The sequence below is a fragment of the Ceratotherium simum genome, chromosome 21, assembly GCF_057802395.1.
Source record: "Ceratotherium simum simum isolate JZ-2026a chromosome 21, ASM5780239v1, whole genome shotgun sequence".
Classification (NCBI taxonomy): domain Eukaryota; kingdom Metazoa; phylum Chordata; class Mammalia; order Perissodactyla; family Rhinocerotidae; genus Ceratotherium; species Ceratotherium simum.
Window position 1 is genome coordinate 11,940,182 of NC_141920.1, and position 14,484 is coordinate 11,954,665.

Here is a 14,484-nt window from a genome sequence, read left to right on the forward strand (position 1 = left end):
TCTCCAAGCACAGACCCGGGGCGGAGAGCAGCAGAGGAGGAGAAAAACCAGCTGTAACACCCCCACCCAACCCCCAAAAAAGCCAAAAATAATAGCAGCCCACGCACACACACAGCAACCCCCCGACACACCAGAAAAGCAAAAATAAAACCGTATCAATCCAAAACAAAGAAAAAAAATCAAAAGCCAACTACTGCCCCCAAAAGGCTTTTTAACCATTCTCAAAAAAAAAAAAAAGTTTATTAAAAGTGTTCTTAATGCTTGAAACGGAAAAGATTCCCAAATATACAGACGCCTCTTTTCTCATAGAAATAGATTATTTTTTATAATACAAAAAAAAAAAGACCAAAAAACAACAACAACAACAATAAAAACAACAGCAACAGCAACAACCCCGCAGGAACATATTTAAGCGATTACTCCGGGCCCGGCTGACAGTTACACGTGGGTTGCGTCAGTCCCGTGTACACACGCGTTCAGCCATGTTTAAGCCGATTGCATCAACTTCGACACCGGCCCGCCCGCCGGCGCCTGGAGAGGGGCAGAGGGACAGGCAGAGTTCGTCATTCATCTGTACACATAGACATTTCTTCTTTAAATAACACCGCGGGCGGGCGCGCCCTCTGCGCGTGCGGCTGGTTTGGACAAAAATATAGATATATATATAATAAAATATTAAAGTTACCGACGAGCTCCCCGCGCCGCCAAGCGCCCCAGTGCCCAAGTTCCGCCGGCGCCACCAGGGCCGGGGCGCCGCCCGGAGTCCCGGCAGCGCGGGGGCCGGCCGGCAGGGGGACGCGCGCGGGGGCCGCGCTAGCAGTGGCCGGAGGAGGCGAGCAGGGGCTCGGGCAGCTGCTTGAACAAGTTCCGCAGGGTGCTGAGCTCGCGCGACAGCTGCTCCACCTTCTTCTGCAGCCGCTCGTTCTCGGCCGTGAGCTCCAGGACCTTGTGCTGCGTCTCCAGGTTGCGCATCTTGGCCTTGTCGCGGCTCTTGCGCACCGCGATGTTGTTGCGCTCGCGCCGGATCTTGTACTCGTCGCTGTGCTTGTCGACCGCCTTCTTGGCCTTGCTCTTGACCTGCGAGGGCGCGGGCGCCGCCCCCGCGTAGCAGGCGGCCGGGGGCGCCTTGGCGTCGGCGGGGCTCGGCGTGCCGGGCGGGCTGGACGACGAGGACGTGGACAGGCTGCCGCTGCTGCCGCTCGGCACCGCCTGGTAGCCGAGGTAGGCGCGCAGCGCGTACGGAAAGCCCGCCGCCATGCCTGCGGCGCCGCCGCCCGGCGCTCCGGCCTCCTCCTTCCGCTTGCAGTCCGCGGGCTCGAAGCCCGGCTCCGCCTTGAGCTCGGCGGGCGGCGGCGGCGGCGGCGGCGGGGGCGGCGGGTGCAGGGGCGCGAAGCAGCCGGGGTGCAGCGCGCCCTTGGCGGCCCCCAGGCGGCCCAGGCTCACGTAGCCGTACTCGGCCGCCTTCTTGCAGTTCTTGCCCCCGTAGTCGTCGGAGAAGAGGTCGGAGAGGAAGTCGTGGTGCTGCCCGGAGGAGGCGGGCGCGGGGGCGGGCGCGGGCGGAGCCGCCTCGAAGGTGTCCGTGGCCGTGGCCGGCGCCGGGGCCTGCGGCGCGCCCAGCGTCTCCAGGTACGGGCTGAAGTCGATGGCGCGCTCGTGGTCGCCGATGCTACCCAGCTCGCCGGCGGGGGGGCGCGGCCCGGGTCTGGCCGCGGGGGGCGCCACGGGGGCCGCCTTGCCGCCGTACGCAGCAGCCAAGCAGTCCGCCTCGTAGTAGAAGTTGGCCACTTCCATGGATTTAAAGGCAGGCGGCGGCGGCAGGGGGAGACATGCTGGGTCCCAGGCCACCAGGCGTTGCATGAACGCGGGTGCCCGGGGAGGGGGCCTGGGGCTGCCCGCTCCGGCCGGGCCGCAGGTGGCGCGGCCTCCCGGCTCCGATGTCGCCGCGGTGTCTCTGCTGCCGCTGCCGCTGCCGCTACCGCTGCCGCCGGGGTGGCCGCTATTAGTGCGGGGGCTGGCGGCTGGACCCTCGAGTGGGTCCCCTTCCCGGTCCCGTGCGCGGCTCTGACTCGCTAAAGTTTCTCCGGAGCCCGGTTATTTATAAAGGCGGACCATGGTAACGGCTGCGTCACGCCTGGCTGACGCCCCGGTCCCTCCCGCCGCCGCCGGGACGGGGAGGCCGCGGCCGTGGCCGCCCGAGACCCCCGGGAGAGAGGCGGCGGGGCGCGGCGGCCGGACCTGAGCCCGGGAACGCGCCCTCGGGGGTCCCCGGGCCCCGGGGGCGGCCTCACGCCCCCGGCCCCCCCACCCGGCGGCCCCGGGATTGGGAGCGAGAAGAGGAGGCGCGACCCCGCCCCCGGACCGCCCCCTCTGGGCTGGAGGCTGTCCTGGAAGGGCGGAGAATCCGGAGAGGGGGCGACGCGATCGCCTTCCCCGACCCCAAACGCGGCCGCCGCCCGCCCTCTGCTGGACGAGGCGGTGGCTTCAGGATCGGCGGCGCCCAGCCCCGACGCCCCGCAGAGGGGGCGCTCCCCACGCCGGATCCTGGACACTCCAACCCCAGCTCTGGCTCCTGGAGAGGTGACCCATCTCCACGGCCCTTCCCCGGGCGCGGCCCCGCCCCTAAACTTGCCCCCATCCCCAGCTCCTGGAAGGAGGGGATTCCACGCCTGCGGCGACTTCCCTCTTAAAGCCACCTGCATGGGAGAAGGGGTGGGGGGGGCCGGTTAGGGACGCACTGGGGCCTCTGCCCACGTAGTTCGCGCCCTTCCCCTAGCCCCGCCCACCGCACCTGCCCGCCCCTTTAGGGCACACCTGGGTCTTGTGCAGCCCCACCCCGCTCTGACCTGGGGCCCGGGGAGGGTGGAAGGGGGCCCGGGGTGCTCCGCTCTGCCACACGGTGTGACCGCGGGCGAGTCACTTCTCTGCGCGTATGTCCACGCAGGTGTCCTTACTGTTATCAGTTGTATTAGTCTCCTCCGCAGACTCCCAAACATAAGGCTGAAGTTTTAACTCTACTGGGAGGCACGGCAGAAAGAAGGGCCCCCCAGAGGGTACAGAGAGGCCCAGAGGGGGCACAGCACCCCCGAGGTCACATGGCCTCATGTCCCCCATTCGTCTCAAAGAAAGGCACTTGCCTGGACACCCTAAGACCTATTTGCCAACGTGAGGCCGAAACTCCTGTTTCTGAGGCTGGTGGGGAGGGGGCCACACAGGAGAGATAAGGGACTGCCCCCATTTTTACCCACTCCCTACTGTGCGTCAAGGGTGGGCCTGGCTCCGGGGCTCACTTTTCACCCTACCAGGAGGGGGCTTTGCTGCCCCAGGTTCACAGGTGGGCAATGGGCGATGAGCCTTCCTGGACTTGAAAGTATGCTCTCCCTCTCGGGCCCCATTCCTGGGCCATTTGGGCAGCTCCTTGGGCCCCCCTCTGCCACTCCTGGCCCAGGCCGCCCAGGCAGGAGCTCCCAGCCAGCCTGGGGCTGACCCCCGGCCCACTGACCCCAGCCCTGGCCCTGGCTGGCAGGCGGGCATTGCTCAACCTTTGGCGTTATCTGCTGAGTAGGGGTGACCTCCGCCCCGGAGAGCTGGAGAAATGACCGCTCCTAGCGCCCTTGGGGGTGGGAGGCAGGGAGGGACGGATGAACCACTGTCCTGGCCTGCTGGCTTTCTGCACCCTCCCAGCAGCCTCTGGGCCAAGGAGGGATCCAAGGCCCCGGGGCCACCCAGCCAGACCTTCCAAGCTGCAAAGTGGGACATTCAGGGCTGAGCTGGAGGGACACCGCCTCCCAGAGGCCCTCCCTGCCCCATCTGCAGTGAACTTCCTTCCCAGCCGTATCGCTGCTACCATTATCCTAGTCGTCTTGTCTGCCTCAGTCTCCCCACAGACTGCTCGCTCCATGAGGACGGGCCCTCAAATACTGGAACTCCTGGGCCGGGCATGCCCAGAATTTACCAGTGAATGAAGGCATTTGCTGTTCCCTCTGGACCGAGAACACTGTTCCCCCACCTCTGCCCACGGCAGCTCCTCAGGGCTCAGCCCAAAGGTTCCCTCCTCCAGGAAGCCCTCCCTGACCTCCCCATCAAAAGTCCCAGGCCCTCAGTCATTCCTTCCACACCCCCCTGCTTTATTTCCTTCACATTCTCATTACGATCAAAATTATCTCACCTATCCATCTTGCTTTCTGTCCCTGTTGCCCCCTCCCCACGGCAGCCCCTCCAGGCATGGATTTTTGTTGTTTTGTTCACTGCTGTTCCCCTGGTGCCTGGAACAGTGCCTGGCATACAGAGGGTCCTCAATGAATGGAGGAGGTTGAGAAGAAGGTGAGGTTCCCCTGTTAGCTGGGCTGTGTGACCTCAGGCAAGATGGCTCCCCTCTCTGAGCCTCAGTACCCCTCACCTCTCAGGGTTCTGGGGAAATGCAGAGACCTGACGGTGGGGGGTCTGGAGCTTATTGGAGGATTTGCTGTGTGTCCTCAAGCCAATCTTCCACTGTCTCTGAACCACATTTTAAGCTCCTTGCATGTATTAACTCATTTAATCCTCCTGATAATTTGTGGAAAGCAGGTCCTGTTATTATCTCCACTTTACAGATGAGGAAACTGAGGCCCAGCTGGGCTAAGGGTGCCTGCTCAAGGTCACATTAAAGGTGTGGGGAGGACTGAAGTCTTTCCAGCCTGACCTTCCCCTCTGGGTTTCTAACAAGTCATAACAGGTCTGGCGGTGTGAACCCCATTTTCTGAATGGAAAAACGAGGTCCAGAGAAGCATGGCCTGGGTCACACAGTGAGTCAAGGGGCAACCCAGACCCTGGGGGCCAGCCCCAAGGACCTGACGCGGCCCCCCAGCCTCTAGGGTGGTCCTCACCCGCCAGACACTGAGCCTTTGCTCCCCCCTTCCCTGCCCAGGAGTCGCCATCGGCCTGACGGGGACTCTGGCGGTTCCCACCTGCTGCCACCCCAGGTGTCCTGCGGGGAGGCAGCGTGCACGGTGACGTAAGCCCTTGTTTTTCCAAGGCTCGTTGCTCAACAGGCCCTGCCTGCCGCCCCAGCACGAACGCTCGGCCTTGCCCCGAGGAGGGGTGATGGATGGAGGCTGAGCTCCTGTGGCCCAGAGGCCAGAGCACACCCTGGTGGCCTGCAGGCAGCGGAGCCCAGAAACCAGGATCCGCCCGCCGCCACCCACGATGACCTCTCCCAGCTACCGTCGGCGTAGGTGTTTGTAGGACCTGTTCAGGGAAGGGTCGCAAACTGGCAGCCAGCAGCCAAATCCAACCCACAGACAGGTTCAGTACAACCCCATGGTGTTTTGCTTTTTTTTTCTTTTTAATGATTTTATTGCCAACATTTAAAAATCGGGAGACTTCACATCAAAATTCAAATTTCCAGCTTCTCTTTTAAAACCAGAAGCCGTGGGCTGGGCCCACGTGGCTGCGAGTGGTGGGCAGGAGACAGACGAGGCTGGGGAGGAACAGGCGCCCTCCCACCCGGATACCCGCCCTCCTCTGCCCCAGACTGCTTTCAGAATTCCTTGCCCCAGTCTCTGCAGCTGTCCCTTAGCCCCATTTTCGGGAGGAGAAAACCGAGGTGACTTGCTCAAAGGGAGTCCCATTGTTGCTCTTTGACGGAGAGTGGTAAAAATGTTTGCAGAGGGGATTAGAAATCAGCCAGCGAGTAGAAAAATAAGGCTGAAGGGGGAACCACTGGAGATGGTCCATGGAGATGCCTCTGGAGTGGGGGGACCGCAGGGTGGACTTTTGTTCAGCTCTGTGCCCTCCTGGCTGTGGCACTCCGGGGTCCTCCCTAGACCTCAGGCCCTGACCTATAAAATGAGGATAATGATCTCACCTCTCTCGGGTGTTCTGGGCCCGCTGGCCCGCCCCAACACATGGAAGTGAATCAGACCTCCCCTTAGCCCCACAAAGGGCCTGACCGCAGCAAGTGATGAAAAACTCACCAAGCAGGCAGATGGGAGACAGGCCCAGAGAGGGCTAGGACTTCCCTCAAGACCACAGTGCTCCACTGGCGAAAGAGTCGGACTTAAAAGCCAGGTCCCCTGATTCCAATGTCTGGGATTTTCCCCACCACGCCTCTTCTTTGAGGCCTCACTTTCCCCATCTGCTAAATGGGGCCAAGATTAGGTCCCCAAGGGCTGCCAGGCCCCAATATCCTGGGATCCAGAATTCTGGCGTCCTGGGAGACGCTAGGGCTGACTGGTGAAACTTGCCTGGACATATGCTGCCCCCACGTGGCAGGCTCTGGGAATGCAGGCTTGCTTTAAACGAATCCTCTTGGTTGAGGACCTACTGGGTACCTTGCTTTGTGATACAGAGGTCGGCACTATGGATATGAGAGATGCTCACAGGACACGAGCAGGCCACTGAAAGACATAAAAATGTCCCGCAAACAGACAAAAAAGTGCTCACTTTCACTTCGTCATTCCCCCAAATTTTTGGCATCTATCGTAGTTCAGGCCCTAGAGACAGAACAAGACATTCATGAACGAGACAGCGCGATTCCTGTTCTCGTGGAGCTAACATTCCCCTTGGGGAAGACAAACAATAGACAAGATAATTGAGTAAAGTATGCATTGTGTTAGATTCTAGTAAGTACCATGGAGAAAAATACAGCAGAGGAGGGGGATAGAGCAGGCTGGGGGATTTGATTTTAACTTCAGATTATAGTGGTCAGGGGAGGCCTCACTGAGGTGACATTTGAGCAAAAACATGAATGCATGAGGGAGTAGGCCATGCAGATATCTGCGGGGGGAGTAGCAGGCAGGCAGCAAGTGCAAAGGCCCTGAGGTAGGAGCATGCCCAGCCCTGTGTAGTTGTGGGTGGAGCAGAGGGAGAGTGGCAGGAAATTATCTCAGAAATAGTGGGCCCATATCATGCAGGGCTTTGTGTGCCAACCTGAAGACTTTGGAGAGTTCTGAGCAGAGGAGGGACAGGAGCTGACTTAGGTTCTAACAGGTCCCTTGGTCTGCGTGGAGGGGTGGGCTGCGCTGGAGGTAAGGGCAGAAGCAGGGAGCCCGTGAGGAGGGACCGCGGTCATGCAGGTAGATGATGGTGACTCCCCCAGGGTGGTGGGCATGGAGGCGGGGAGAGGTGGTCAAATTCTGAATCTGTTTTGAAAGGAAAACCTTCAGGATTTGCTGATAGATCCAGTTATAGATCAGCCACACAAGGGACCACCGCGCAGCCATTTAAAGGGACAAGGTATATGACACCAAAAACTGGCAACAAAAGACAAAATAGATAAATTGGACTACATCAAAGTTTAAGACTTCTGTGTGTCAAAGGAACGATCAACGGAGAGCAAAGCAGCCTAGAGGATGGGAGAGAATACTTGCAATCAGGTATCTGAGAAGAGACTAATATCCAGAATATATAAGGAACTCCTACAACTCAACAACAACAAAAACCCCAATTAAAAATGGGCAAAGGATAGGACTGGCCTGGTGGCGCAAGTGGTTAAGTGCGCGCGCTCCGCTGCAGCGGCCCGGGGTTCGCCAGTTTGGATCCTGGGTGTGCACTGATGCCCTGCTTGGCAAGCCATGCTGTGGTGGCATCCCATATAAAGTGGAGGAAGATGGGCACAGATGTTAGCCCAGGGCCAGTCTTCCTCAGCAAAAAAAAGAGGAGGATTGGCAGATGTTAGCTCAAAGCTGATCTCCTCACAAAAAAAAAAAAAAATGGGCAAAGGACTTGAACAGACATTTCTCCAAAGAAGAGAGATGAATGGCCAAGAAGCCCATGAAAAGATCCCAACACCACTAATCAGTAGGGAAATGCAAATCCAAACCACAATGAGAGACCACCTCACACCCCTTAGGATGGCTACTATCAAGAAAAACAGAAAGTAACAAATGTTGGTGAAGATATAGAAAAATTGGAACCCTTGTGCACTATTGGTGGGAATGTGAAATGGTGCAGCCACTATAGGAAACAGTATGGCAGGTCCTCAAAAAATTGCAAATAGAACTACCATGTGATCCAGCAACTCCACTTCTAGGTATATACCCAAAAGAATTGAAAACAGAGTCTGGAAGAGGTATTTGTACACCCATGTTCATAGCAGCATTATTCACAGTAGCCACAAGGTGGAAACAACCCAAGTGTCCATCAGTGTATGAATGGATAAACAAAGCGTGGTCTATCCATACAATGGAATATTACTGAGCCTTAAAAAGGAAGGAAATTCTGACACCTGCTACAACATAGATGAACCTTGAGGACATTATGAATCTTGAGGACATTATGAACCTTGAGGACATTATGCTGAGTGAAATGAGCCAGTCACAAAAGGATAAATACTGTATGATTGCACTTATATGAGGCACCTAGAGTAGACTCAAAGAGACAGAAAGTAGAATGGTGATTGTCAGAGGCCGGGGAGGGAGGAATGGGGACTTGTTTAAGGAGTATAGAGTTTCAGTTTGGGAAGAAGAAAAAGTTCTGGAGATGGATGGTGGTGATGGTTGCACATGATATGAATGTTACTTAATGCCACTGAACTGAACACTTAAAAATAGTTAAGATGGGGGCCTAGTCCGGTGGCACAGTGGTTAAGTTAGCACGCTCCAATTTGGTGGCCCGGAGTTTGCAGGTTCGGATCCCAGGAGCGCACTGACGCACCGCTTGTCTAAGCCATGCTGTGGCGGCGTCCCATATAAAGTGGAGGAAGATGGGCATGGATGTTAGCCCAGGGCCACTCTTCCTCAGCAAAAAGAGGAGGATTGGCATCGGATGTTAGCTCAGGGCTAATCTTCCTCACCAAAAAAAAATAGTTAAGATGGTAAATTTTACGTTACGTGACTTTTACAATTTTTGTTTAAACGACAAGGTCGATCTTCATACAATGTCAGGGAAAGATGCCCACTGACGCTGTGGCGTGAGAGAAGAGCAGGGCAGAGCAGTACCCTGGTGGAGTGGTGTTTGTCTTGAAAGCATTCACCATTAGCTAGAAAATCTGTTTGATTGTGAGTTCCACACAGTGTTGCTGAGGTGTGGGGAAATTGGTGCTCTTACTTGTAGTGGCTGTGCAAAGTGGGAGCGCCTCCAGCTGTGACTGGGCCATAGCTATCAAAATGGGAACCGTCGCTGGGCATTTACACGACTGAGACTCTCGCACCTGCACAAAGACCAACGGACACTGTGACAGCAAAATCTTGTGAGATAACATCCGTGGCCATCGTTACCGGGAAATTCCATGCAGCTGCTAGAAAGACTGAGGCAGCTCTGTGGGGGGAGGATCTAGACCAGCGCTGTCCCATAGAACTTTCCGGGATGGTGGGGATATTCTACATCTGGGCTGTGCCATATGGGAGCTACCAGCCACCTGTGGCCATTGAGCCCTTGAGATGTGGCTGGTGTGACTGAGGAACTGAATTTTTCATTTCATTCCATTTTAATTCAATGTGGCTGGTGACTACTGTATGGAACAGCACCCATCTAGAACCATCTCCAAGATCTATCATTAAGAGAAAAAAGCCAAGTGCAGCCAAAACGTGTGGGGTGCACACTCCCACATAAATGAAGGGAGACACGGAAATCTCGTGTGTGTGTTTGAGGATGTAGTCTCCCGCTGGAAGGGACACAGGAAACTGGCAGCAGTGACAGCCTCGGGCCAGGGGTGCTCTGTTGTTCTGTAACGATACACCCCAACACTTAGTGGCTTAAAACAACCACCATTTTTTTTGCTCATGACCCTGTGGGTCAGGAATCTTGGACAGGGCACAGGGGACAGCTTGTCTCTGTTCCAGTGCTGGCTGCTGGCTGGAACACCCAAGGTGACTTCTTTGTTCCCATGTATGGCACCTCAGCGAGGATGGCCCAGTGGCTGATGGTGGCTGGAGCGTGTGTCTGCCGGCATAGTTCTCGGTTCCTCCGGTAGGTAGTTTCTTCCTCCTCACGTGGCCTCTCCAAGTGGCCTCTGCACGTGTGGCCTTTCCACGTGGCCCCTGCACGTGGTCCAAGTTGTCTCTCCTGGTGTTCTCTCCATGTGGCCTCTCTATGTGGCCTCTCTGTGTGGCCTTTCCACGTGGTCTCCCCAGCACAGTAGCCATACTCCTCACACAGCAGCTGGCTTCCCCAGAGCACAGAAGTGAAAGCCTTAGGCCTTCTCTAGGCTTAAGCCCCAAACTGGCACACCACCATTTCTGTCTCATTCTATTGGTCAGCCCAGATGCGAGGGCAGGGGGTGACACAAGGGCACACATACCCGGAGGCTGGTTCACTGGAGCCCCTAAAGTCAGTCTAGCACGAGGGGAGGGCTGGGGGCCTGAGGTGGGAGGTGGGTCCTTTCCTAACTTTAAAATGTTCACCATGGATACATATTACCTTGTTATTTGTTTGGGTTTAGAAAGCCTTACATTGCACGGTCCTGCCTCCACACCTTTGCTCATGCTGTTCCCTCTGCCTCTAACACCCTTCCCTTCCACCTGCAGCTGAGAAACACCCAGAGAAATTTTCCCTGAAGGTCCGAGTAAAAATTACTCCCTGCTTCCTCTATGCTCCCTATACTTCGTGCCTCTAGGATCTTATTCTGCCCCTACTGGGGTTAGTTCCTCTCTAGGTCATCCCTGTACACACACGCACGCATGCACACACACACACACACCCATGCAGGTGCTGAGTAGGTGCCCAGTGGTTTGGGGCCCAACCCAGGGAAAGACACACCTGCCTGACCCGCCGTCTCCCCACCCAGCTGGGCCCAGTGCTGGCATCTCCTTGCATCGCCTAGAATCACCACCAGGTGGCGATGGAGCCCAGCCTCCAACCCCCGCAGCGGCTCTGACCTGAGAAAGCCCCAGTGGGTTGTGACCTGCGTGGTCAGGCCCCAGGGCAGGGGGCTCCCAGCCCAGCTTTGGGGACAAATTTCCCATCCTTATTGTCCACTCCTCTCAACTTCAAAATGTGCTTCCTCCTCAAGCAAATTGACTTTAATTACAGGTGTGCCGACCACTGAAAGATGCGCCAACTTGGGTGAATCTCCAAAATCTAGCGCCAAGTGAAAGACAGTGGACACAAAAGAATACATCCTGCATGGCTCCAGGTAGATGAAGCTCTAGCATAAGCAAATGAATCTACGGTGGAAAATATCAGAATGGAGGGTGCCCCAAGCTGGGGGTGGGCGGGATGGACTGGGCAGGGGCACGAGGGTGATTTTTGCAGTGATGGCGAATGTTCTGTATTACTTTCCAGGGCTGCTACGACAGAGTACCACGAACTAGGCAGCTTAAAACAACACACATTTATTCTCTAACAGTTCTGGAGGCCAGAAGTCTGAGATCAGAGCCGTGCCCCCTCTGAAGGCTCTCGGGGAGAATCCTTCCCAGTCTCTTCCAGCTCCTGGTGGCGGCCGGAGTCCTTGGTGCCCCTTGGCTCGTGGCTGCATCACTCCCATCTCTGCCTCCGTCTTCGCATAGTCTTCTTCCCCCGGGTGTGTCTGTGTCCAAATCTCCTTCTCTTTTCTCTTATAAAACACCAGTCATTGGATTTAGGGCCCAGCCTAATCCAGTATAATCTCATCTTAACTTGGTTGCATCTGTAAGACCCTATTTCACATTCACAGGTACCAAGAGTTAGGACTTGACTATATTTTTTTGAGGACACAGTTCAACCCACTTGGTGTTCCATATCATGGAAAGAGTTTGGATAACACAGGGAGATGCATTTGCCAAAAATAAAGTACACCTAAGATGTGTGCATTTCACTGGATGTAAGTTCTACGGACAGAGAAACAAATATTGAGCCCTAGCTAAGATATGCATGCGGAAGTGCTTAGGGATGAGCTGTACTGGTGTCTGCAACCTACTCTGCATTTAGCTGCCCTTTCTCTCTGGTCTCCTGTAATTGGGAACAGTTCCTCAGTCTCTCCTCATTCACGACCTCGACACTTTTGAAGAGGCCAGGCCAGTCATTTTGTAGAACGTCCCTCCTTCGACTCTGTCTGAGGTTTCCTCATGGCTGGACTCAGGCCACGCACCTTCGTCAGGAACCACCCAGGTGGTGTTATGTCCTCCTCGGTGGCCCCATCGGGAGACGCCTGAGAGCCATTTGTCCTGTTACTGGTGATATTAATTGGTCACTTGGTCAAGGCGACCCCTGCCAGGTTTCACCACTGTTGAGTTACTGTTTTTCCCTCTGTAACGAATAAGTATCTTATGGGGAGATTAACTATTTAAATATCCTGTTACTCCTCACCGTTCACCCACTAACTTTAACATCCATTAATATGCTTGCTTCAATCAATCTATCTATGGCTATGTAATAAATGACCCCAAAACTTAGCAGCTTAAGATAATAATCATTCATTTTCTCACCGTTTTTGTGGCTCAAGAATTCAAGAGTGGTTTGGCTGGAAGGTTCTGGCTTAGAGTCTCTGAAGTTGCAGTCAAGATGTCAGCTGGGGCGACAGTTATCTGAAAGCTCGGCTGGGGCTGGGGCTTCACTGTCCAGGAGAAATAAAATGTGAGCCACAATGGAACCACCTGCTTACTTTTAAATTTCCTAGCAGCCAGTGAAATTCATTTTAGTAATATATTTTACATAACCCAATATATCTAAACTTTTCTCATTTCAACATGTTCTCAATATTAAAAAGTATTACCAAGATATTTGGCATCTTTTTATTCATGCTGTCTTTGAAATTCAGTGGACATCGAACACAGCACGTTCCAGGTTGGACCAGCCACGTTGTGAGTCCTTCCAGCCGTATGTGGCCAGTGGTGGTTGTATGGGACACTCAGTGCTGAGGGATCCACTTCGGAGACGGCCCCCTCACACGGCTGTTGTGGGGGGCCTCCGTTCCTCGCCACATGGGCCTCTTCACTGGGCTGCTTGAGTGTCCTCATGACATGGAAGCTGTCCTCCCCCAGAGAGAGTGATGGAGAGAGCGGAGACCCACAACGCCTTTTGTGACCTCCTTTGCTGACACAGCATCACTTCCGCCACATTCTACTCATTAGAATCAAGTCGCTGAGTCCAGCCCCCATGCAAGGGGGAGGCATTGGATTCCACCTCTCAAAGAGAAGGGTGTCAAACAATTTGTGGACGTATCTTAAAATCCCCATGCCCCCAATTATTTGTTTATTCCTTTATATCAGTATGGACTCATGGATTTTATTTTATTCCCTGGGTTATAAATCCGTCACTATTATTATTTATTTGGGTGCTCAAACTGACCCAGATTTAGCCAGTGTAAGCCCCCTTTGGTGGGCTCCTGTGTCCTTCCGTCGTCCTTATTTTCTAGCACGACAATATGTTCCGGGCTGAGTTTCTACTTTTTGTGCCCCAGCCCTGGCTCCTTTCAGTGCAGAACGGCATTCTGAAACCAAGATCTGGGGGCCACCCCGTTTTTGATTTTTACCCCTCTGCTGGGTGTAAAGTGGTGTCTCCTGGTTGTTTTCATTTGCGTTTCCTCGTACTGACGAGTCTGAGCCTTCTTCGTGCGCTTGTGGTTTTCCTCTGCTGTAAATTGCTCTTCACATCCGTTGCCCTGTTTCCACTGGGGCTGCTGGCTTTTCTGTCGTCGTTTATTTGCAAGTTTCTTGCATATTCTAAGCACTGCAATTTTAGACATGACAGTGTCTTCACACTCTTACATCTCTCTCCTTTGTCCATGGTATCCTTTGGCCAGAATTCCTCAGTTTGGATGTAATCAAAATACCTTTTTTAATGTTTTTTTGCCTTTTATACATTTGTGCTTTTTTTATTGTGGTGAAATATAGATAACATAAAATTTACCATTTTAGCTGTTTTTAAGGGTACAATTCAGTAGCTTTAAATACATTCACATGTTGTGCAACTATCACCACCATCCATCTCCAGAACTTTTTATTTTATTTTGTTTTTTTAAATATTTCTTTTTTGTGTGTGTGTGTGAGGAAGATTGTCCCTGAGCCAACATCTGTGCCCATCTTCCTCTATTTTGTATGTGGGACGCCGCCACAGCATGGCTTGATGAGCAGTGTATAGGTCCGGGCCCAGGATCCAAACCCACAGACCCCGGGCTGCCAAAGCCGAGCGCATGAACTTAACCACTACGCCAGCGGGCCGGCACCTCCAGAACTTTCTAATCATCCCAAACAGAAACTCTGTACCCATTAAACAATGCCCCACCTCATCCTCCTACCCCAGCCCCTGGAAACATCTAATTGACTTTCTGTCTCTTTGAATTTGACTACTCTAAGTGCCTCATATAAATGAAATCATACAATGTTTGTCCTTTTGTGTATGGCTTATTTCCCTTAGCATAATATTTTCAGGATTCATGCATGTTGTAGAATGTGTCAGAATTTCGTTCCTTTTTAAGGCTGAGCAATATTCCATTGTATGTATATAACACATTTTGTATGTCCATTCATCTGTCAATGGATATTTGGGTTGTTTCCTCCTTTTGGCTGTTATGAATACTGCTGCTATGAACATGGGTGTACAAGAATCTGTTTGAGTCCGTTTTCAACTCATTTAGGTATATACCTAGAG

At 54.1% G+C, this 14,484-nt stretch overlaps 1 protein-coding gene and 1 long non-coding RNA gene across 2 annotated transcripts; one reads left to right on the forward strand and one right to left on the reverse strand.

The window, feature by feature from the left end:
* Positions 1-218: 218 nt before the first annotated feature.
* On the reverse strand, positions 219-2,242 carry CEBPB (CCAAT enhancer binding protein beta). The gene has a single exon (XM_004430276.3). It carries the CDS (start codon positions 1,855-1,857, stop codon positions 814-816), a length of 1,044 nt encoding a protein of 347 aa, XP_004430333.2. The 5' UTR covers positions 1,858-2,242; the 3' UTR covers positions 219-813.
* An 8,508-nt stretch (positions 2,243-10,750) lies between these two features.
* LOC147914193 (uncharacterized) lies at positions 10,751-14,219 on the forward strand. Its single transcript, XR_015555558.1, has 2 exons — positions 10,751-11,050; positions 11,200-14,219. It is a non-coding gene; the product is annotated as an uncharacterized LOC147914193 (long non-coding RNA).
* Positions 14,220-14,484: the final 265 nt, after the last annotated feature.